Source organism: Sciurus carolinensis, chromosome 6 (genome assembly GCF_902686445.1).
Source record: "Sciurus carolinensis chromosome 6, mSciCar1.2, whole genome shotgun sequence".
Lineage (NCBI taxonomy): Eukaryota > Metazoa > Chordata > Mammalia > Rodentia > Sciuridae > Sciurus > Sciurus carolinensis.
In genome coordinates this window covers 31,775,278-31,800,725 of record NC_062218.1, presented here as the reverse complement: position 1 = coordinate 31,800,725, position 25,448 = coordinate 31,775,278, and the positions used below count along the sequence as shown (strand labels likewise).

The window sequence follows — 25,448 nt, the reverse complement described above, 5'->3', positions numbered from 1 at the left end:
TTCCAGTCATTAAGACAGTTAGAGTGTTCACAATCAGAAATACAAGTATTCAGGATTACTATAAACCAACTTATACCACACAATATCCAATTTTAAGAGCAGCAGAAAATTGGGAATATCCTAGATGATAGAAAACATTATTATTAGACTTGATAAAATACTAATGAGGTCAAAAGATAACACATCTGTATTAAATATAAAATACTACTATCAAGTATTTAACCAAGGACATATCACATGACTCAGTCAAATTAGATAGGTTATGGGTCAACTAGAGAAGTTTAGAACAAATGAATAAAATACTAAAGGTAGAAGACTCCCATCTGTTTTCAAACCTTGTTTTACTTTTTCAAGAAATACAAAGGTCAATAATCATTGCAACTGTTTAACATGGAGGCATACCTATAAATCTGTTCTATGAACACAAACTGAAAACCTGCAGCAGTTGGTGGAATAATCTGGTGGTCTCCAATCTCATTCAGCAAAAAATAAAATAAAATAACACCCCAATATCCACATTCTGTTCTTTAATATACTTTACAAATTTTATACATGGCATATTATACTAAGAATTTAGATAGTTCATATAACATTCATAAAAACAAAGATTTTATTTAAAAACAATTATATATAAAATCTAATAATATAAAAAATAATGTGAAGAGATCATTGTATCTATCACAAGGTCTATCCTATTGTGAGCACGAACAACCTAACCTAGATTCAAAGATAACCAATGAGATTTCCAAATATTTTCTCTCTCTCTTTGTTTTTTTAAATACCAGGGATAGAACCCCAGGAGTGCTTACCCACTCACTCAGCCACATCCCCAGTCCTTTTTAATTAGAGAGACAGGATATTAGTTGCTTAGGGCTTTGCTAAATTGCTGAGACTATCTTTGAAGTCATGATCCTCCTGCCTTAGCCTCACAAGAGCCGGGATTACAGGTATGCACCACTGTGCCCAGTCCAAATATCCCCCTTATCACACAAGTTCATCTTTTTTTTATCTTACAGTAATTGTAACCAGAATTCCATATAAATCAACAGTTAACCATTCTTTGCTGTTTAAAAGATCAAGTAATTCTAATTCTTTATTTCAAAATCAATATTCTAAAACAACTTAAGTTTTCCTCTTCATGTCAACTCCAAAGTTTCTTTAGATCAAATTTAAATAAAAAAGAAAAAGAATCTTACCACTAGTGAAGGGTCAGTTTCAGTGTTCTCATCCAAGTAATCAAGCAATGCTTTTTGCAACTGCTGGATTTCATCTTCTCCTCCAGAAACCTATAAAATAAATCAATTAGGAACCAAAAAGATATTACTGGTGTGTTTTAGCAAACTGTCTAGATATAAACACAAATCTGAGAGAAGAAACATTAATATTAAAAGTGAAAATACAATTATAAAGAAAGGAACAGAAAAATGTGATTTCTTAAAATGTAATAGATGAGCTTCAACTTTTATTTTTATGAACTATGTGTCATATTTCTTTTAAAAAGCTCACAGGTAGTTGACATAAAAGTTATCAGAACAATCTGTTAAATCTGCAGACATAGGAAGACCCAGGTCTCCAAACTTTTAAATTGGTAAATGGAAATTGTTATCATCTGTATTAGTAAGCATTATAGATTTCTTTGAGACATTTAAAAAGAACATTGAGGAGGGAAATATTTTTTTCTTATGAGTATTATGACAATATTACTTTAGTTCATGTAGGACATTAGATAACAGGTGAGCTGTTTACCGATTCAGGTGCAGAAAGGGACTAAATGTTTAGTTTTTGTCAAGAATTAAAGAGTCAGAAATTAATTGTGAGTTGATGTTTTTGTCCACAGTTAGTCCTTTACCAGTTCTAGCTTTAACACTGAAATGCCAAACATATACCTTAGACTAAATCTAAGAAGAAAGCAAAGATTAAGATGACCCATGATCTAGGAGTGTGGTGAAATGGAAACATCCAGAAATTGGTCACAGCACTATGAACTGTTATACTGTAAACTTCTAAAAGCAATCTGAAAGTATGCTTTCATATTTATGTATGATATTTACAAAAAAAAATTTTTCCCCCAAATGATACCTTCCCTTGAGTGAACAATCTACATAGCCATATGTGGCATATCAGGTTCTAGGGCTTCTCTAGGAAATACTGAAGGTCAACCTACATCTTGGTTTTCACATTACCATTCATTAAAAAGGAGTAAAAGTCTTTAGAGGAATGGCTGATCCCAGGGCAGGGCTGGGGCATAACTATACTATGGATATTTAAGTGATAGCTCTTATTTGCAGAAATATACACTAAACAGTGGCTCTCAAACCTTAGCATTTGTTACAATCACCTGGAGGGTTGACTGTCATACTCTTGGGAATTTCTCATTCAATAAACATAAAGTGAAGGATCTAAAAATTCATATTTCTAAGAAGTTCTCATGTCATATCAATAATGGTGCTGCTTGACAGGGATCACATTTTGAAAACCATTGTTCTGGAGAATACAGTAGGGATAATAGGGGCATTATGTCTGTAACTTAACCATGAATGGTTCAGAAAAGATAAAAAAAAAAAAATAAGTGCATATACAAGCCAAGTGTGGTGGTGCACACCTGTAATCCCCAAGACTCGGGAGGTTGAGGGGGCAGGAGGATTCCAAGTTCAAGGTCAGCCTTGGCAACTTAGTGAGACCCTTTCTCAAAATAAAGAAAAGGACTGGGGACACAACTCAGTAGTAGAGTGCCCTCTGTTCCATCACAGTACCACAAAAAAAAAATGTGTGTATACTTTGAGAAAGAACGATAAAGCAAACATCACAAGTTGTCAAAAATTAAGGAATCTGGGTGAAAAATTTATGGTAATTTTTGTACTGTTCTTAACCACTTAATCTATAAGGTTGAAATTATTTCAAAACACAAACTATAATGAGAAGAATCAGAGGCATTTCTATCAATGTGGACACAGTTCTGAACATGACTGGCGGTATAGCTCAGTTGGTAGAGTATGCACAAAGTCCTGGGTTCAATCCAAGCACCACACACAAACACACAGAACTGCAATAACTAATAACAAATTTATTTAAAAAAAAAAAGACCAGAAAATTAATTTTTTATCCATAATTTAAGGAAAAGAATATAAGAAGCAATAAAACACTTTTTCCCTAAGATGAACACTGTGTAATGTAATAATATGAAAAGAAGCCCTCTTCAACCCTCCCCTATTTAAGAAGATGTACAACATTCAAAGATACAAAATACTCTGAATGTGCCATGCTACATCACCATCTCAGTAAATCAAAGAATTAAATGTCAAACCAAACACAGTTTTTTTTGTTTTGGGGGCGTTAAGGATGAACTCTGGGCTTTAAGCATGCTAGGTAAGCACTCTACCACTGAGCTACCATCTCCAGTTAAACCAAATATAAAATAGTACTATACATTTACAATAGTTGCTCAAAAAAAAGAAAGTAAACTAAGGATATAAAGACAGTAAACTAAGGACTTTATATAATTCACTCTGAAGTATTAAATTCATCTTTGGGACTTTGAAAAGTTCACTTTTGGAAGTATAAATATTATCTTGAAACTACAAAATAAAATGAAACACTAATGTAAGAATATCTAAAGAAATTAACTATTATTTATCTCTATAATTTTAAATCTTTATCTCAATACCTGTTTTAAAATCCGTTCAATAGAGCCTTGATCCATTTTGCTTGTAACAGCATCTTTCCTTAGTCGTGCAGCAACGGTTCCAAGATAATCAAGAGATGCCACTCTTAGAGCCATTTCTGTAGACTTATTACTGAACTGATGAACCTAAATATAAAAATAAAATGATTTTATATTTAATTTGATTTATAACATTTTATATTTAATAACCTTCATCGGAACTTTATCATATAAATTCCAAATCTGTGTTGTACTATTTGGAATTCAAACTTTTTTTCCTTGTGTACTGTCCATAAAGTGATTTTTGCTTTATGATTTTCTGGAATCTGAACATTTTTATTTGCTAAAAAACCTTACAGATTAAACTTTCTTAAGAATATAGTCACTTTTTTAAAGTGCAGACTCAATTGTTTATTTGTATAAAATGTTACTGAGTAAGAATTTCTTAGGGGTTGAACTCTGATGCATTTGAAACATTATTATAATTTCAAAATAATATTAACATATTTTCCAGTTCACAAAAGTTTTGCAACGATTTATGTTGTACAAATCCAAGTGTACTTTAAAAGTAAAAAGAGAAATCATATTTCTTTTAATTTTCCTATTTTATTTCTGGAGAACTAAAAGGTGCCATATAGTTTCAGAAATACTCTTAGAGATGATGAAGGTTTCACATTAGTTTCATGCTTTGAAATGAGTAATTACAATAACTTGTGGCTCACTGTTGAGATATTTTAAACTAACAATGTTAACACCCCCAAACCAAATCAAACCCAATTAAAAAAGTTAAGGCATTGTTATCTTATGAAATGAAATGAAAATACTAAAATTCAAGTTTTAAAGTTTTCCACAAAGTACTGGCAATACAGTGTACAGTTATACACATGCAAAATTAGAGATGCAACATTCATATTTCCTTACACATTTTTAAAGAATTCATCATCTGTGAATCAGAGTACATCCTCATTATGTTGTCTTCTAGAAATCTAATAATCTTTAAATGCTATACTCTTACCAACAGTCTCCCTAACAAACTAAGGAGTAGTTCAGCAGCTGGCCATTCAGGCTTATTGACTGTTGAAAGAAGGTCTTGAACGAAATTTTCGAAGAGTGGTCTATAATCTTCTTCACCTTGCTTACTACCACATCTGTTCAAAGACAAATAATGAAAAGGGTGTTAATTTAGATAACATGTCTACTAACACAATTAAACTTGTTAACTAAGTTATTTTTTCTCTTTATTTAGAAACAAACCATATGGGAGGGCATTAAACAAAATATGGTCTATAGATCTATTTCTCAAATTCCATCTTTTCCCCCCAGTATAGGGAATTCACTTATTAACGAAAATTAACATTATTCTCTGTCAAGTATAACAACTATTAAAAAATGACCATTGTTTTTCTCTCTACATAATTATCATGATAAATTATGAGGCTAAGTAACCTCTCTCTACAAACTTCTTATTTTAATAGAATATCTCAAAATTTAGTGAAGAAAAATTATAGAACTTCACTCTAGTACTTTAATTTAAGGTCCAACATGAGAAATTTAAAAAATTTTGGACTGTTAATAACTACCTCATTTTAAAGAGCAGGAGAACAAGGACTAGGGAGATGTACCCAAGGTTCAGATTATGCAGAAAATGGAGTTTATCTTTTTTCTAAATAAACTACATACTGTAGAAAATAAAAATCAGACATGTCAATTTTACTCACTTTTTAAGGAAGATGGAAAGGAAGTTTTGGGCTGTTCGCATAGCTGTTTCATAAGAGTTGGTAATGACAACATCCTGGTCAACCTACAGTGAGAAAAATGAATTTATAAAAACATAAATAAAAAACAAGTTATTGTTGCTACTACCATGTTATTACTACACAAAGGTAACAAATACATTTATACTAAATGCTTATTCTTTCCTAGAAAAAGAGAGAAGCCACAGTACACTAAACAAATTTTAAAACTGTAAAAACAAAAAATAGTGGTAGAGTTTGTTAACATATTTAAGAGTGAGAAATGTAATTAAAAAATGTAGTATAAGTCGTTGCTTATCGCAATACAGGTCAGGATAAGAAGGTATGGATTGAAAGTACAAAAAGAATTTTCCCTGGCTGAGGGTGTAACTCAGTGGTAACATACGCATACATATGTAGTATGCATGAGGCCTTGGGGTTTGTCCTCAGCATTGCAACAACAAAACAAAACAAAACAAAAACAAAAGTAAAACAAAAACCAACGATAGACTATTCCATCCTCAAAGTTTATGAAACAATGGAATATAACCCAAATGAAAATTCAGCAAGTTCATTACAAATTTAAAAGATTAGGATATAAACATTCGATTCATAACAGAATAATTCCAAGTGTTAAATAAATATAGGGAAAGGGGCTCAAACTCACCAATATTAATCAGGAAAACATGAATAATACATAATATAATTTCACAATGACCATAAGAGGTAAAATAAAAATGCACGAATATAAACTAAAACACCATTTTGGTGAGCAAATTAACAGTATCCAGTGAAATTCATATATATATTCTATAATTTAATAATTATACTGCTAAGTATATCTAAAAAGCGTTTGCTTTAAGTTATATCATTAAATTATAGCTTTATTAACAACTAAAAAAGTGAGTTATATGTATTAAAAACAAGTTAGAATATTAACTGTATATATCACTATCATTTATGTAAATTTTAAAAACAAAATAGCCCTATTGAAATCTACAATGATAAAAATATTAATGGAAGAAGATAAACATACTCATGACGCTGGTCCTCTAAGGTAAGGAAGGGAAGATCAGAGACAAAACAACGGGATCAAAAGAAGAGAGAAGAGGCTGTGGCTCAGTGGTAGAGCACTCGCCTGGTACGTGTGAGGCACTGGGTTTAGTCCTCACCACCACATAAAAATAAACAAATAAAATAATGGTATTTAAAAAAAAAAAAAGAAAAGAAAGGAGAGAAACAGAGGATTTCAACTTTTTTGGACAATATTAATTTTATTACGATTTCATATTTATTAGTAACACACACATACTAGTATTTAGTTAGAATAGAGAAATAAAAATATTTCTGTTTCTTGAACTTTTGTTGGGGTAAAACTATAGAACTTGGAAGAGCCTAAGTGTCAACTGAAGGTATTAAAAACAAAAAAGGGCTGGGGGTATAGCCCAGTGGTAGAGTACTTGCCTAGCAATGGAAAGAAAGGCCCTGCTTCAATTCACAGCACAGCAACAAACAAAACAACAAACAAACAAACCAAAACCAAGAGAAAACCTTAGCAATGAGTTACCCATCTGGGAGGGCATAAACACATTTCCATATGAATTCCATATCAATTATGTATTACACATATATGTTACATGTTATAGTTATTATATTCACTTTCATATTCAATATCTCACTTGAGTTTCACAATCTGGGGTAGTAGGCCTATTAAGTATTATCATTCTCATTTTATAGCTGGAGAAGCAAACCCAAAATGATCAAAAAGATTTTCATGTATTATGACCTGTAGATATGAGTTAGGACCAGAACTCAAATTTCCTAAAACTTTATCCAATGCTCTAAAAGAACCAAAAGGCCAGTCATGAAACCCTAATTAAGAACTTAGTTTTGGGGCTGGGGATATGTTCGCCTTGCAAGCACAAGGCCCTGGGTTCAAATCCCAGCACCGCAAAAAAAAAAAAAAAAAAAAAAGGAACTTAGTTTTGTAGGAATTACAGAGAATACACATGTTTCTGTCAAAGTACAAAGTTACAAAACCTTAAAATATTTCCTTACTTTTTTATTTGAGTCTTCTTCTGAATTAGAGTCCTTCTCTGATGATGGTAAGTGTACTACACACTGAATAAGTTGTAAAACCAGTGCTGTAACCATCTGAATATACATAGGTTCTCCATCCATATCACTACTATTTAACCTTTAATGAAGAAGAAATGGTTTGAATTACATGGAGTATGAAGACAATCTTATAAAATAAGTCAGTCGATCATCTGAAAGTTTCAGTTTTACTAACACTTCTAAGTATAATCTTTAGTTCTTATAACAGTGTTCTTAGGTCTAATTATTGTTAATGAGTTAGAAAAAACACCAAATAAATGCCAATGCAATATGTGCTCAGATAATTAAAATAGTCAGAGGACAAATACAGTATTTAATACAAATTTCTATATTTTATATACACTGCCGATAAATTAATAATGAAGAATTGCTGAATGTGTATCAAAATGATTTTGAAAATGATAAAAGCTTTCAGTTTCCATCTGCTGAATGAGGTGGTCATCTGGTATTAAAATCTGATAAAGGGCTGTGTGGCTCAGTGGTAGGGCCTTGCCTAGCATATATGAGGCACTGTATTCAATCCTGAGCACCACGTAAAAAAAGTAAATAAAATAAAGGTATTGTGTCCACCCACAACTAAAGTTAAAAAAAAAAAATCTGATACACAGTCAACTCTTGATCATCTGTGAATATAAGGTCAGTGGCACAGATTATGAAAACGCAATTGATAACTGCTTTGTTCTACAGAGGTTGTATAAATAAAAGAGTTCTTTTGTATGTTGTCAGTTATTTTTTTCAGGTTTAACAGATAACAGATGTTTATCAATACACAATGAGTCCAAAAGTAAATTAAGATAAAAGTAATTATTTTACAGATAGCAGCCTTCGAAGTAATCTAAAAATAGACCTATATCCCAGGTCAACATATTTAATCACTCAAGAATTACCTTTGATAGCAAGACAATAATAACATAGCAATGGATAACATTCCTAAATTATAGTGTGTTTAATGATTTAAAAGTATTCGATCCTCATGTCTATTCTCTATATTGCTGTTAAGAGTAATCTTTCAGTTCTAAAACATTTAATGGCTTACAGTTATCTAAAATTAAGTCCAAGTTGCAGACCTCACTCTTTTTGAGTCATATTTTCTATTGTTTTTCTTACATATAAGGGATGCTATTACCCTTCAGTAACTGATGATAATTTTGGTTATCAAAACTGGAAGAAAGGACTGGTATCTAGTGGGTAGAGGTTGGAGGATGCTTAGCATCTTACAAAGCACAGGACAGCCCTACCTGACAAAATGTCAATAAAACCAAAATTAAAAAATACAGACAAAGATCTTGACTTTTGAGTACCCCAAATATGTGATATGATTTCCTGTATCTAAGCTACTCTTCATGATATTCTGACTAAAATGCCTTTTATTTAATCATTAAAATATAAATAAGACAGAAATGATGAATAAGTAGTCATTACTTGACTACTTCTATAATTAGTTACCTGAAGTTCCTTAAACTCCTCTTACTGGTTGGTAATCTTGCAAGTGAAGTAAAAATTTCTTCCAAAATTAACTGCCTATGTTTTTCATATCTTGAGAATACCTGTTTAGTAATCATAAGATTTTAAATTAAACTATTATACTAGAAAACAAAGCAAAAATGATACAATACATGTAATAAAAATATTATCTATTTAGAATCAAAATGTTTTCAACATCTTCAATGGTAATATCTTAAGATAATTTGCTGGAATTTTCTGTTATTAATTAAAACATTCTTCTAGAAGTCAAAGAATAGGGCTGGGGTTGTAGCTCAGTGAGAGTGCTTGCCTACCATGTGCTGCACTGGGTTCAATCCTCAGCACCATATAAAAATAAAATAAAGGCACTGTATCCATCTACAACTTAAAAAAAAAACAAAAAAAAACGGAGCCAAAGAATATCTAGTTTCATTTAGAGGAGTATGATGTTTTGGGTATGAACGTAAGACAAAGTTTAAGTGACTTTAGACCATTCTGATTTTATTATAAATATTAAGGAATTATTAGCTGGAATATTTAAATTGGAAAAATTCATGAAAGATGAATTCTTAGTTCATAGAGTCTAATAAGACACATTAAAATAGCCTGACAACAAAATTAATCTATTGAAAACCAGAAATCTACATTAATTTTTGCAAGTCTGGATTAAATGACGTCAATATTATTCTACTGGTGAGTAACTAGAAATACGAATTGATTATACTTACTGCAGTGACTAACTTAATGGCACACAATTGTAGTTCACTGACATTTTCCACAAAAAATGGTGTTATCCCCATGGATGAAACCTGAATAGAAAAAATAAGTACATATCTTTAATTGGTTTTAGTAATATTTTACCTTAGTATATGGTATTCCAATAACATTCTTAACTTACCTGAAGACAATCAGAGGGCATTTTCTTTACCCCTCACCTATCGGCATCTATTCCCTTCTCTCTGTTCCCCCCTTCATCTCTCAAGGACATTAATCCATACATTAGTTACCTTAATTCATAGCTGCCATTTTCCTAATATCTATCTTTTAGATTAATAAATGTCACACAAATATGAAAAAACAAATAACATTCATTTTCCTGTGTGAAAATATCCTGATATATTGTAAAGGAAATATCTTTTAAAGAACTGAGTTTGAAATTTATACTACATTCATCTCTTTTCTGCCCAAAATATTTCTTTTTAAAACGCTCCCATTGTCTGAATGGGAAAAATTAATGTGGTAATAGCATTATTACTGAGTGAACAAGATTACACAGGACTTCATCAGATCCTCTATTCTTATGCTGTTTCATCTAAAAATTTGCAAAAAGCTTAAAAAAAAACCAAACTTACCTGAAGAATTGTTGTGTCTGTTAGAAGCTGTATCTCTAGCAATTCTGATAAGCTGCTAACAATGTCACAAACTTTGTTATAAAGCATTACTATTACTCTCTGCTTATGAGTGGAACATTTAGCCCGTTTGGCTTTTGAACTTAATAACCCTCCTAAAATGAAAGAAATGTCAAGATAAGGAAAATATCAACTTTTAATATTTTTCCATAAAGAGTACTAAAATTATTTTTCCTGAATTAAGAATAGAATTTTGTTTCTGGCTACATGAAAACACAATCTGGCAAATAAAGCTTGTTATTTATTAAAAGAGAAAACTACCTGGGGTAAAATAAGGGAGAAGTGATAACAGAACCAGGACCTAATGTTTGGAATTTTCTCTGACTAGTAAAAATAAACTTAATTATATATAAATACAGTCAGGTTAAGTATCCTTTAATTTTTGGAACCAAAATGTTTCAAAGTTATTCAGATTTTGGAATATTTGCATAGGCTTAACTAGTTGAGCATCCCTAATCTATCAATATGAAATACTCCAAAATTCAAAATCTCTTGAGCATTATAATGACGATCAAAAAGCTTCGGATATCGGGGGTGGGGATGGTGAGGGTGGTAGAACTGGAGAGACTGAAATGGAGTAAATCGAATTCCATGTATGTATACTTTTGGCAAAATGAACCCAACTATTATATATAATTACAATGCACTAATATCAAAAGGGGGAAAAAAAAAACCCACGAATTAAAAAATAAAAGTTTCAGATTTCAGAGCATTTTAGATTTTCAGATTAGGGTGCTAAACTGTAGGTGCTAAAAAAAATCATAATTAAGCAAACACTATATTAACTAAGAGGTCTATATTCGGCTCAAATATAAAATCGAAGTCAATGTTTAGCATGATTTTTGTAATCTAATATTTTTAGTTCCATTTTCAATCATATATTCTGGCTCATTTTACAAAGGAAAATTTATAACAGACAATTTGGTATTATATTAAAAACTACCCATATAAATGGGCAAACTAACCTCCATGAGGATCTAATCTGTAAACAGGATCATACTGAGGATAAAGTGTATTTTGCAAATGAAATTTAGTGTACTGTATAACTCTTTCTATTACATCTTCGATGTATACGGCTTTTGGCATGTTAGGTGATGTCATAATGTTGATAGTTGTAAGACAGGCATCTGCTGATTTTGTAACTCTTTCCATAATAAGGTCTCTCCATAATCTTTCTTCTTCTTCGGTATCATTATTCTATAAAATAACACATAGTTAATAAAGTGGAAATAAACATAAGTATATGTCTACAACATCAATAAAAAATTCTGATATATTTGATTTTCACTGGTGGAAAACACAGGATTTTGTTGGACATACTCTGAAAGAATATCTGGAATGAAGCACAAATACTCATATTACTTTAGGCAAGGTTTTCTTTTAAAAAAATTGTTATAAATATTTTCATATATAATATACTTACCTCTTAATTTCACCACTAGGCAACACTTGAGTGATAAATTACCTTTATTTTTTGTGTACTAGATTTAAGATTTTAGCTTACTACACTACACTGCAAAAAAATTTATTTTGTGTTGTGGGTATAAATGTGATAATTAAAATAATAAGTAAGAAAAAAGGAAAAATTAACTTGGGAAGAGTTTTTATTTGGAAGTAGTCAAATATTATTGACTCGGAAACTCCTAATACCTATTTCTTAACCATACTGTATTTCTGAAACTTGAGATTAAAGGAGAAATATACATAGTACTGGTAGTGTAACTGAATTGTAGAGCATGTGCTTATTACCATGCATGAGGCCTTGGAATCAAACACCAGCAACTTCCCTGCCTCCAAAGTAGAGCTATAAAGACTACTGAAGATCTAACTTATTTTCTAAAGTAGGTAATTCAACAAAAGACCTCCTTTTACTTTATACATTAGCAACTTGACATTACAATTGGGAGGGAATGCTTTAAAGCTTACTTTTAGAACTGTACATACTTTTATCACATTCTTTTTTATGAAATACAAACTTCATGTCATAGGATTACTTTTGACCTTGTGAATGCAGGTGTGTGCTTTACAACTGAGCTACACTGCCAGACCCAGAACTCTAGATTCTTGATGGTGTTTACCATAATTTCTTGGCAAAGTTTTAAGTAACTTATAGACTAACAATGGAATAGATTGCCACTACAAGTTTCTTTTAGCCCTTTGTTCATATGATTAAAAAACTAGTTAAGGGGCTGAGGATGTAGCTCAGTGGGTAGAATGCTTACCTCGCACACATGGCCCTTGGTTCATTTCCCAGCACCAAAAAACCAAAACTACAACAAAAAATGCCAAAACTAGTTTAAAAAGAGGGCATTAAAAAGTATAGATATAGGCCAGGTGTGGTGGTACACCTATAATATCAGTTACTTAAAAGTTTTGAAAAGGAGGATCACAAGGCTGAGGCCAGCCTTGGCAATTTATTAAGACCCTGTGTCGAAATAATAAATAAAAAGGGCTGGGGCGATGGCTCAGTCGTAGAGTGTCCCTAGGTTCAAACCCTAGAACCTCAAAAAAAGAAAGATACATTTAATAATCCAGAGAACCACCACCTAACATTATTTTTCTACATGTCTTATTCTGTATGAATACTTGGCAAACCTGTGGTTTCTAAAAACACCAAGAACAATTATCTTCTGAGATAAAACAAAATCTAGTGTGTTAAAAATACATATACCCACATATCTATCCAGAAATGGAAGTGTGTGCATATCTCAAAAATATTAAAAGTGGCTAATGCTATATGAAAGTATGAATTTTTTATGTTTTCGACCTTTTCTACAGGTGTTTTTTTTCTTTTTCATCTTAAATTGTGGTGCTGTGGATTGAACCTAGGGTCTTATGCATGCTAGGCAAGTGCTCTATTGCTGACCTAGATGCAAGTTCCCCATCCCACTGTGCTTTTTCTTTTCCTTTTTGTGGTGCAAGGGAAAGAACCCAGCACCAGGCATCCTTTGTGTAAGGCAGGTGGTATGACACTGGGTTATATCCTCAACCCATCCCCTAGACTTTTTTAAAAAGAAAATTCATTGACTTAAAACTTCCTCAAATTTTATCTCTTATACTAAATTCCTATAAACATTAATATTTGTATTCATTGATGTTAGAAATATCAAGATCAATTTGAATGCACATGTGATTTATAAAGTCAGCTACAATGCTAGAAAGGTAGATGTCTGAAAATGTACTTTGATCAAGTCATAAACCATTGCAACCATGTTCCAACTGCTTTTGATATAAACATATTAAAATGTAGTAACAGCTAACATTTAATGAGTAGTTACAATGTGCCAGACATGGTTTTAAGCACTTTACATGAACTAATCCATTTAATCCTTCTACCCACCTTTGAACTAGGTATAAAAATGGCATAGAAAAGATTTATGCTTTGGTATACATTAGGAAATCAGCATAAGGTTTCAAACTTTTTTCTAAAGAAGATCAACAAAAAGACTTACTACTTATTACTACATCATAAATAAAAGGAAATTTTTAAACACATATACAAGGAAGAGCAAAATTAAGATTCACCTTTAAACTAAATAAATTCATCTCTGTCCTTATGATTTTACTTCATGGTAAAGGTGGAAATGGACAATGTGTAACATTAATTTTGAATTACTAAAAGTGAAGTTCTATTAGCAATCTTAAGATATGTAACTAGTAATTTGTATTAATAAGCTCAAATTATGAAATGTGGAATTTTCCCTATAAATCAAAGTTGCTTATTAAAAAATTTGTAACTTAACAATATTAAGGGTAAAAGTAATAATATGAATCTTACACTTACATGATTTAACAAAGTAGATAGTTTTGATCCATCCTGAATATTTTTCTCCAAGATATTTAGAACTTTCACAGTTTTGTCAGTTGAAAGCTAAAATGGGAATATAAACTCTTTTATAAATCACTGGTAAAAACTATGAATTATTTAAGAAACAATCTATACAATAATCCTTTTAGGCTATGGAAAACATAACATTATCACCTTAAAGAGTGGGGCAAAAATAACTTCCACTCAAAGAACAAGTTCCATTATGTAAAGAATTAATCACATTTTTCTGAAAATAATCTGAGCAAACACAATGGCCACATATGTAGTTAAGACTCCATGTGTTCTGATGCTGGACCCTCTGCCTTTGTGAAAGTGACAGTGAATATGCACACGAACACATGTACATATTAAAGATCTCACCCACTGATTTAATTATTACTTAGCTTCATACTCTGTTACTCAGCAGGTTTATAATCCAAATAGCATTTTGAATAATGGAAGTTATGAACATGAAGCAACATGGCTTTATTTAGAAATCTGTATTAGACATTTACAAATGTTACAAATGTTATTAGACATTTACAAATGTAAAATAAACATTTTACAAATGTTTCCTGTTTACAAAGGATGTTTCCTCTTTTTAAAAAATGTTTCCTCTATTTAAAAAATTAGTACCATCAGGTGGTAACTGTTTACTCAGATTCTTTTGATTTAATAGTACTCCATTCAGTTCTTAGCATGCTGCCAGGACATTCAACCAAATCAGCCAGAGGAGTCAACAGGAGATCAATAGAGTAACTGATGCTAAATCCAGTTTGATTACTCATGCTGTAGTATAGAAGTTCCCCCAAATACTGCTTTAGTTCATTTTATAACAGATTAAACTATTGAGACTTTTCATAAAAATCTATACTTTGTATTTTAGCAAATTTGCCTTTTCAAATAAATAGAAATGTTAACTAACATGTAATTATGGAACTTATAAAAGAAATACCTAAGACTAGCACAGGTACCTCAAAAAACTCTTGACATACACAAATACATCAATATCTCTAACCATATATGGAAATTCTGGTGAACTAGTATCGCATTAATTCTTTGTTAACTGTGGTATGTCTGGCTTTAAAAATCAAATTTATGGCACAATGATTACTTGGAATTTGGGCATATTTAAACAAATGAAAAAGGAACAATCAATTACACTTTAGGTTTATAAAAATATCAAAATACTTTATAGACTGCTTTAAAATTATAAAATAAAAAAGTTAAACAGGCTTAAATTCCTTGGAATTGATTCCACAAGTGAACATAACCTTTTTATTGATTCTTTAAGTATTTCTGATGATTAAATAATTAGTTCTACATTATAGACCGGAAGCTCAAGACTCAGTGACAATGCTCTACAAAAAAGATGGTGTTAGAAGACAAGAGGGAAATTGTCTTGAAATTATATTTGTATAGCAATCATTCAGCAATTTAAGGTGTGAGTGATAGCTGAAAGATTACAGGAAACTAACTCTTGATGCTGCCACCACTGTTGGCAGTTATCACTGATAAAATAATTTGCTATTTTGTTAGCATAATGAAACTACTTCTTAGTAACAGGGCACTCACAGGAAAGACAATTCACAAAAGCCTACAACAATGAGGCTATGAATTTAATAACAATTTTAAAAGTGCAATATTTTACAGCATGGGAAGTAATATGTTAAAAGTGTACCTTTATTTTCTAACAACCCTAAATGAGCAAAAGTCAAAGAAAAGTTTAGTGTGTTTCTGCATTTAATAATTTAAATACTTGAGAAAGTGAAAAGAAATTCAAGACCCATGTTCTTTCACTATAATATGATTTTCCTTATAATAATCTATAGAATGCTACTTTTACTCAATGTTTTTTTTTAAATAATGAGTTTTCCTTATTATTTATGTAAACTTTATAAATTTACCCTGAAAGTTTAAACTAATTTTCTAGGTAATCTATTAAGGAAATTTATAAATTTTACTTTACTGAGATACCTTATCCATTATACCCATTGCTTTAATTTTAGCAGATTCACTGCCAAGTTCATTAAGCTGATGTTTTCCCAAGAGCAGTTCCTGAGGAATTTCATCATCATCACCTGAAAAACCAAACAAACAAAAACAGAGTTTAGGTAAAAGAAATAGCTCAAAAAGGTAAAATTTAACTTTTAATAAAAAATTTGACCAGAAAGACAAATATAAACAAACTAAACAAATAACTTAAAAGGCCTCTGTAAACCTCAAGCAAACCCTAAATGAAAAAGGAAAGGAGTAAAATTAGAGTTCTGACTAAAGCGGGAAGTACAAACAGCTATCTGGTCTTTACTGTAGTAGACAGATACACTGTTGACCCTTCTCAACCATGCTCTCTGTCCCAAGAGGCTGACCTGTATGAACTACATCAATAGTCTCCCATGCCCTCTGGCTTCTGTTTGGGTTCAGCCAGTGGGGTGCCCTGTCAGAAGATCAAAGAGAAGGAGAGTGAGGTCAGGCTATTTATATCCCTGATTTCTTTCTTATGAGATCTCAGGCTGGATCTGTCCAAAAATACTGCTTCTTTTGTACCTGCTCTATAATATTTTTTCCTATTGAGTGAGTTCTTATGATTTCTCTTTACCACATTCATTTGGGTGTAGGGATGGTAACAGTCTGTGGCAGTTAACTCTGGGTTCTGGTACTACTTCTCCCTCATCTTCATAATTAATCTATTTTTAAATAACTCCAACTCAAAGTATCCTAATTTGAGAGTGCTTCTGTTTTCCTTTTGAGACCCTAAAAGACAATTTCTCAGTATAGAATTGCAAAGTTGATGAAACTGATACTCTATAAAATCAGAGAAAACAATGCTACTTATACTAATTTTCACAAAACAAATACTTTTAAAATAAAGAGAACCATGCCTGTAATCCCAGTGGCTGGGGAGGTTGAGGCAGAAGGAATGTAAGTTCAAAGACAGCCCCAGCAACTTAGTGAGGCTCTAAGCAACTTGGCAAGATTCTGTCTTTAAATAAAATATAAAAAAGGCTGGGGATGTGGCTCAGTGGTTGAGTGCCCCTGGGTTCAATCCCCAGTACCAAAAATCAAAACAAAACAAAACGAAACAAAAAATAAAGAGAGCAACATAACTTTTAAGGCATTCTCAAGTAGGTGGACTCATACCAGACTTAATCTATGAAATACAGTTTTCAAATAAATTAGGTATTAGTGTTTTTATCAGTTGAAGGTAGCATAAGATTTTTGAAGAGCTCTATTTATTCTAAGCAGTGTTTTTATGAACACATTTTTATATTTATAGAGATCTTTACATACTACTGTAAAAGTAAAGCACTTAACACACAGTACAGTAAGTATTCAATAAATACCATTACAATAAATGAACAGATGAATAGATTCCTATTTCTGCATCTTTGTTCCTTATTATTATCTAGGGCCTACTCAAACCTCAACTGCATTAAGACTTAATTCCTTTAACCTATTATGGTAGCTGTACTCTCAGGATTCTAGAGAGACTACCAAGACTTAACTAATTGGGGGACCGGGGATGTAAATCAATGGTACAGCACTATGTATGTTATATATACGGAAAGCCCTGGATTTGTTTTTGCTTTAAAATTTTTTTTTTTGTACTGGGAATTGAACCCAGGGGAGCTCAACCATTAAGCCACATCCCCAGGCCTTTTTTATTTTGAGACAGGGTCTCACAAAGTTTGCTCAGGGCCTTGCTAAGTTGCTGAGGCTGGCTTTAAACCTGTGATCCTCCTTCCTCAGCTTCCCAAGTTGCTGGGATTACAGGCATGTTCTGCTATGCCTGGCTAAAGGCCCTGGATTTGATCCCCCCTACCAAAAGACTTGGCTTATTTAGTACCTTATTTTTGTATAAAAGTTTTCAGTTTCTTGATAACATGGACTAGATCTAACTCTATAACAGATTTTAAGTGTCTTGATAGCATGGACCATGCCTCTATATGCTCTAGAGTAATTGACAAAAAGCTAGGTATATACTAGGGGTAAATAAATATATTTTAAATTGATTTTACCAAATGCAGTGAAATCCATATCTTCCAAATTATCCAAAATATTCTCTATTGATGCTGTGAATCTCTTAAAAGTTGAAGAGTCCATCATTTCTGCAAGTGAAAAAAAATGTTTATATCCAGATTCCAAGTAGATAAATGAAGCTGAATGCAAAAAAACAAGAAGTGCAAAAACAAAATGAAACAAAAAAGAACAAACCCTAAAATGTTACCTTCGGGTGTTAGTTTTGGTTCATAAGCTTTCCTTTTCTTCTGTTTTTCTTTTTTCTTCATTTTTCTAGCAACTGAAATAAACAAAAAGAAATACTGAGCTGCGGGAATGACAATTTAAAACATTTCCATTTCTGTTCCTACTTTGTTCCTTAACATTAATTAAATACTTTAAACAATAATAAAAAATCCATAAATATTTACTTTTGTCTTAATTAAAATCAGAAGTTGTTAATTAACTTGAAACAAGATATAAAATATTCTTCAAAACTAAAGCCCTAAACTTAAATCAGTTTATGTAAGAAAGCCGTTTACACTGATGAATTACCCTCACTAAGGCTGGGAGGAGGTGAATAATCTTCCATGTCAGAGTCTGATGGACTTCGGTTTCGATAACGACCACCACCTGAACTCCTTCTTCCTTCATGAGAGTGGCCACTTCTCCTATGATCCCCAGAACTTCTTCTGTCACGCTCTTCATATTCCCAAGCTTTATCATCATCTTTTTTATGTCGTTTCCTAGAGGCTAGAAGCAAATCCCCATGACAAATAATTTACCTCATTTAAAAAGACTATTAAAACTTGTACTTTACAAATGAATCATGTTGTGGGGGGGTCTTTCTGTGGGTCTAGGAATTGAGTCATTTTGTCTATTCAGAAGTTTAGATTTATCTAGAGTTAAAGATTTTTACATTAATTCAGTTTGCTACTAAACAGAACAGGAAGGTTCTGGGATTTAAAACACAGTGCACATTTCAATAAATGGTATTCAATAGTCAGTACTAAGATTTTATGTAAACGTCAAGATTAATTAAGGTTTGTAAAACAACCTTTATTTAAGATTTGGATAAAAAACAGAACCATGTTAAAGCATTTATATTATTGATGGAGAGCAGGGTTTGGGGGTTAAGTTAACTTTTGAGTAAGTGTTACAGAATAGAGTAACCAAGAATGTCATCAGTTAATAGCTAAGTTATACCCATGACTTAGCAACAAATTCCACAGACTCTGATGATCTAACACCACAAACCTACAGAGATAGAATAAACCAGTATTGTAAACACTAATTATTGAATTCAGTTCTCCAACAATAGGCTTGTTAAACCCAAGGAGAATAGCGACGAAGTTTATGCATGCTGTATGAGCATGTTTATTTATGTTACCTTCAGTCTCTTCCCCATCCTTCCAGGGAACTAAGCATTCTGCTTAAAATCACAAATACTGACAGGAGTCTCTAGGCAGATGTGGCACACAGGTTTCATCTGATACATCAACTCTGATCAACTGGTAATAGCTGCCTAAAGTATTAAGTTGAATATAATTCTGAGCCCCAAGAAAGCATCACAGTTCAGCAAGACAGACTGATTAGAAATTTCTGCAGTGAGAGGTGGAGGGAAGTACAAGGGAGAAATATTTATCATACCTGCTCTAGAGTGTAGGCATCATCAAGTTAAAACCAGGGTAAAGCTGATGTGTTCTACCTTGAAATCATACACTGGTGGAGGAACTACTTATCACTAATAGAGATATACTTTCTAGTTTGTTGCTTGGCTCCCTTGCTTCTATATGACTGGCTTGTTTTCTGAATCCCTGTGATCAACACGTAAATACTCAAGACAAACCTCTTGAGTTCCCTACTTGGCATTGATCTCTGACTCATTGACCCTGGCTATTCTTTTGGCAGTGTTCCTATAGGTTGATAATACATGTGTATGACCTCGCTAATCTAGCCCTTATATGCTGTCCTAACTATTCCTATTCAAGTCTAGTTTTGTTTCTGGTTCCAATCCTTCTGTTCAATCTATCAACAACTTGGCAGGAAAAGGAAATTAATTCTCCTTCCACTTCTCTGTGGTTACAGGTTTGGCACAGCAGAAGATTCATATGAAGGACAAATGTAAATGGATATATTAAAGTCTTCAATGATTTTTTTCATAATTGTGAATTTGGTTATGAAGTATGTGACAAGAGGTAGGATTTTTTTTCCCTTTTACAATTAGGGTATACTCTAATACATTCCCTTAAAGATGTGTTGTCTCATGTATTAATGAAAGTAGATTTGTGTGTGTGTGTGTGTGTGTGTGTGTTTATGTCTATGAGAGTATGAGAGAAATAGGTCATTTCTGTATAACATTCACTCAATGTTTTCTCATGTACTGAAATGCCTACCAAATAAGGATTTGTCAAATAATAAACAAACTTGTTCAGAAAGTAGTATTCTGTGATCTCAGATATGAAGTCTTATATTTATGAACCAAAATTAATATGAGCTACTTTAGTCTTTATGCATTGTAACTGATTTTATAAGAAATCTATTTCTAGCATGAAATCTTATGAGTAGAAAATGCTTAAAAATTCTTGTAGTTGTTAGCAATTATATATAATATGCTGTATTGGTGATGATTATTCATAGGCCTTGGAGATTTCTTTTCAAATTCATTAGTTAATGTAGTTTAGATAAAAATGGGGTGGAGGACAACAAAACCAAACAACTTCTATGACAGTATGTGTGCTGCAACAAGGTTACCACCCACTGAGACTATCTTGTCCTTTCTTCATTTCCCTCATTACTTTGGAAAAAGCGGGGGAGGGGAAGGAACTCAATTGAGAGGCACATAAACTATGACTTGGGTGTTCTCCAACTTCCCTGTCCAAATTTCCCTCTTTAGCTTCCTATATATTCCCTCTTCATTTTCCCAGTGACTTTTTGCTTGTTCTACAGTTATCCAAACTGTGTGGCCCCACTACCAAAGTCATTCCTCAATTCTTTATCTTTAAACAAAACTATTTACTTAGTTTTTGATTTTAGGAAACCAACTGATTAAATTGCATTAAAACCTTCAATTAAAAAAAAATCTCTCTTAAAGCAGCATAATGTGTGAAATAAAGTTCTCATAGTACTTCTACATTTTTGTATTATGCTATATTTTCACTATTATTTCTATTGTGATATAATGACAATTTGGTTGTAGATTTTGACTTCCAATTGGATTTCTTTTACAATGTCAATCAGTAGCCCTGGGGGTCATTTCTCTGATATCTCCTTAAAATCCTAGAGAAACTTTCCTTTTTCCTAGGGTTGAACCACAGGTCCTTTAAATAAGCAATATTAGTTTTCAAAATACTTGGAGATAGAAAGAATGGGATTCATGGCTTTAAGATGAATGTATATATGCTCTCATAAAATAGTATCTCTCAAAATGGAAAGTAAGGAAAATAATAGTGGTTGCACTGATGACCTGTTTACACTTGGTGGACATTTCTAATCCTGCTATCCTTTCCACTTAACTGTGAGGTAGCTTCAGAATTCTCATCAATTTAGCAATGCAGGCAGCCACTATCAATCAACAGGAGTTGAAGTGTAATTGAAAATAAAACTGCAATTAAAGGACTTCTCAGCTGTTCTAGAAATGGTAACATATTAGGGAAGGAAAGGGAGTGGAGAGTCAAATATATAAAAGGAAGGGAGTTTCTGGGCCACCAAATTTCCTTTCTGCTCACTTGCCAGAGTTAATCATGTCCCGATATGACCGAAATGTTTGATTGTAATAAAAAAATTAACTTCAGCCATTTTAATATACTGTGTGTAAATACATCTCAAAGTAATACAAAATTATAACAATCATACATATAATTAAATATGTCAGATTATCTTTTCTGTATATTTTATTTCAATCTTAAAACTGTTCAGATTTGTTCAGTCATAGTCTACTGCTCATAGCTTAAGAGCTCACAATTTTAAAAAGGTCAGAGTAAATGAACATTGGTTAAAAACTTTGGAGGCGAAGAGCTTCCATCAGCAATATACACTTAAACATGGCAGCATGCATCTGTCCTTCCTGCCCTTGCTTGTCACACCTCAATCTATGGATACTAGGTGGAAAAAGGTAGAACACACTGGTGGTCTTCCCACTTCTTTTGGTCATTATGACTAAGTCAGTTGGCACACAAGTGAAGATCTCCCATAGTCTGTTTCCACTGAATGCCGTTTAAGTCAAACAAGGTTGCTGACCCCTCTTGGCTAGGCTCAATTCTCTTGCTCCAGAAGAAGGAAGATAGGGATAAAAGAGAAGAACTTTTTCAGTGGACCAGTAGGAAGACAGGCGAGGTATAGCAAGTCTAGTGCAAAGACAGGTGATCACAGTGTTGTAGAGAGGTAGCTGTGTAGTGAAGAAGCCAGCTCTGGAAAACAGTGAAACAAGGGAGGAATTCCAGGACACAGCTGGGCAAAAAGGAGAAGCCAGGTCCAAACCACACAGATAATCCACAACGTGGCTAATCCATTCATAATTTAGTGATAGTATGGTTTTAAATAGTTCTTCAATTGGCTATCTCCTACGTGTCCTTTAAGACTCAACTCAAGTGTCACCTCTTCCAGTAAGCATTCTCTGAACCCCCACTCTGATTTTGATGCCAATCCAATGTGTTCCCATAGCTCCCTGGATTTAACTATTACCACTGTACCACAATCATTTACTCATATATTTCCCCCAATAGACAGAAGACTCTTTGAGACAGGGGTCTTATCTTATTTGTACTTTTTGGTCTCAGTGCCTAGCATACAGTAGGAGCTTAATAAATGAACACATACAGACACATACCTAGTGCTTAACACTAATTATAGCTCATTTAGAATATTTTTCTTGGTGCCAACTGATCTCATCTTTCACACATATTTAAAATATAAAGAAAATAACTTGCTATACTAGATTATTAAGAATTAAGGTTACTGTGCTTTTGTTGACCCCCCTGAATTATGAGACAAACACATCAATCTACCTTTTTAATTCTTATTTTGAAAAGGTTATGTGATACTTACATTCAAAAGCTTCATCACTATCATTATCTTCATCTGAACTGATTTCAGCATATTTTGGCTTTTCATTTACTGTGCTACGCTTGCGTTTGTTCATTTTCACACGTTCACAAAGTGGCATGGTGGATTCGATTTCTGCCAGGAGTTCAGGGGGTAATTCTTTTAACACTGATTGATCTATACTACCTATTAATGAAAGGTAAGAAAAAATTTAAATCTGAACATACAAGAAAAATTTTAACCAAATTAACACAATAAATACAAAACATTAGTATTTGTTTTCTAAATGACCTTTTCCTTTTAATAAAATGGTTTGGCGTTTACAATTATAATATTCTTAACCCTAAACTGATAATACAATTTATGTGTATGTGAGACACATTACCATAATAATGAAGGGTAATTATACCATCAATATTTGATATAATGCTTTCATTTATTCACATTGATTAAAAGTTTTTTGAAAGTAGATCCACTGTAGTTAGTATATAGGTATACACCTCACACTGTTGGTAGTACACAAATTTCTTTTATACATGTCTGGAGTAGGCTTATATCATATGAAACTAATGTTGCTCCTTAGTACAAATGAGAAGAGTTGGAGGACACTTACCACCTACCACCTCTTTCTCTTCCTCTATGATGGTGGCAGTTGTGTATGGTGGCTGGGGCAAGAACTTTATATATGCTTTTATCTATCACTGTCTCTTTGAGAAGCATATTAATGCCTTTAGCATATGGAGAATTTCTTTAAACAGACAAACCAATATATTTAAATGAACATGATAGAAACATGTAAGGTGGGATAAAAGGACCAAAATATTTAAAAATAAAAATGTACACAATTTAGCAAATTCAAGTCTGTTAGAAAATTAAGTTCATATTTTCTTATGAAGGAGTAAATACAAAACAAAAATATATCAACATATTACAACAAGAATCATTTAACATCATACTACTGAATCCTGCATACATATACATAAGCATACACATAGTTTCTATTTAGAAATAATTTATCATCATCTTCCTGACAGTTTCAAAATAAAACAGAAACAGCAAAAGCTATTTATTTAGGCTACTTCATCCTTGATGACTACTGAAAAAGACAAATTTAACTTACTTACCTGTGTAAATCTTTTGAGGGGAAGTATAAAAATGATATCTTACCTGATAAATTTAATGAATTGGGAGCAAAGAGTATCTTAGTGGTTTATAGCAGAAAATATAAGCAACTTACAATTACATAGAAACTATCCTTCATCATAGTTACAGTGTTTATGTAAAGAATTAAAAAAAAAAAGAGAGAAAAATATGTATCAATTAAGATATGTTTCAAAGTCTCAAAAATAATTCAAGAAAAGGAATGCAACATATTAATCTTAATGGAAGAATAATCCTTCTTTAATCTTTTGAAGCTTTTATTGATTATTATGGAGTTGTTACAGTAACTTTCAGTCTTCTAATCTTCTAAGGACATGCAATAGCAACAATTTTACCCAACAAAGATGTAATACTGGTGACTGTTACTATTCTAAAGACTTCACTGCTGAGAATCTTGTCACTAATGTTGAGTTTAACTTATCCGTGTCATTTTCAAGTCATGTAATGTTTCTTTAAATTGTCTTCCTTAACTAAATTTTATCAGGAAGAGCCATTTTTTAGAATACTGGTATAGATAAAAGAAATTAACTTGAGCTTTGCATTGTCACTTTGCATTGTCCTTTTTCAGTCCTAAACCAAACACACCCTAACTAATTTAAGAGTCTTTAATGCTCTGAACACTTCTAATGAAGTATTTGTGGGCTTGTGTGTGTGTGTGGGGGGGGAGAACTGCTGGATTGAACACAGGGGCAATTCACCACTGGGCTACATCCCCAGTTCTATTTTTTTTTTTTTGAGACAGGGTCTCACTAAGGTGTTAAAATGCTGAGGTTGGCCTCAAACTTGCAATCCTCCTGCCTCAGTCACCCTAGCTGCTGGGATTATATGCATGTACCACTGCACTGAGCTAAGTATGTTTTTGATGAAAGAATCAGAGTCATAATATCTTGTGCTCACTTATACATGTACTTCTTCTATAGTTCCTGAATTGCCATATTTACCTTAGTTCATCACATGCTTTATTTATTATTTTGGTGCTAGGGATTGAATCCAGGGTCTCCTGCATACTAAACACATATTCCACCACTGAGCTACAACCAAGACACCAGCAA

The 25,448-nt window shown here is 32.4% G+C and overlaps 1 protein-coding gene across 2 annotated transcripts in view; it reads right to left on the bottom strand.

The window, feature by feature from the left end:
• Positions 1–25,448, bottom strand: part of Nipbl (NIPBL cohesin loading factor) — a 182,800-nt gene that overhangs the window by 41,978 nt on the left and 115,374 nt on the right. For both annotated transcript variants that reach the window (XM_047556377.1, XM_047556376.1), the window contains exons 11-25: positions 23,239–23,421; positions 18,748–18,945; positions 18,422–18,493; positions 18,213–18,302; positions 16,171–16,274; positions 14,170–14,256; positions 11,351–11,582; positions 10,329–10,480; positions 9,705–9,785; positions 8,959–9,059; positions 7,453–7,591; positions 5,380–5,462; positions 4,677–4,809; positions 3,665–3,808; positions 1,197–1,286 (exon numbers count right to left, since the gene is read on the bottom strand). In XM_047556377.1, coding sequence (XP_047412333.1) covers positions 1,197–1,286; positions 3,665–3,808; positions 4,677–4,809; positions 5,380–5,462; positions 7,453–7,591; positions 8,959–9,059; positions 9,705–9,785; positions 10,329–10,480; positions 11,351–11,582; positions 14,170–14,256; positions 16,171–16,274; positions 18,213–18,302; positions 18,422–18,493; positions 18,748–18,945; positions 23,239–23,421 — 1,889 coding nt within the window. The remainder of the gene's footprint in view (positions 1–1,196; positions 1,287–3,664; positions 3,809–4,676; positions 4,810–5,379; positions 5,463–7,452; positions 7,592–8,958; positions 9,060–9,704; positions 9,786–10,328; positions 10,481–11,350; positions 11,583–14,169; positions 14,257–16,170; positions 16,275–18,212; positions 18,303–18,421; positions 18,494–18,747; positions 18,946–23,238; positions 23,422–25,448) is intronic.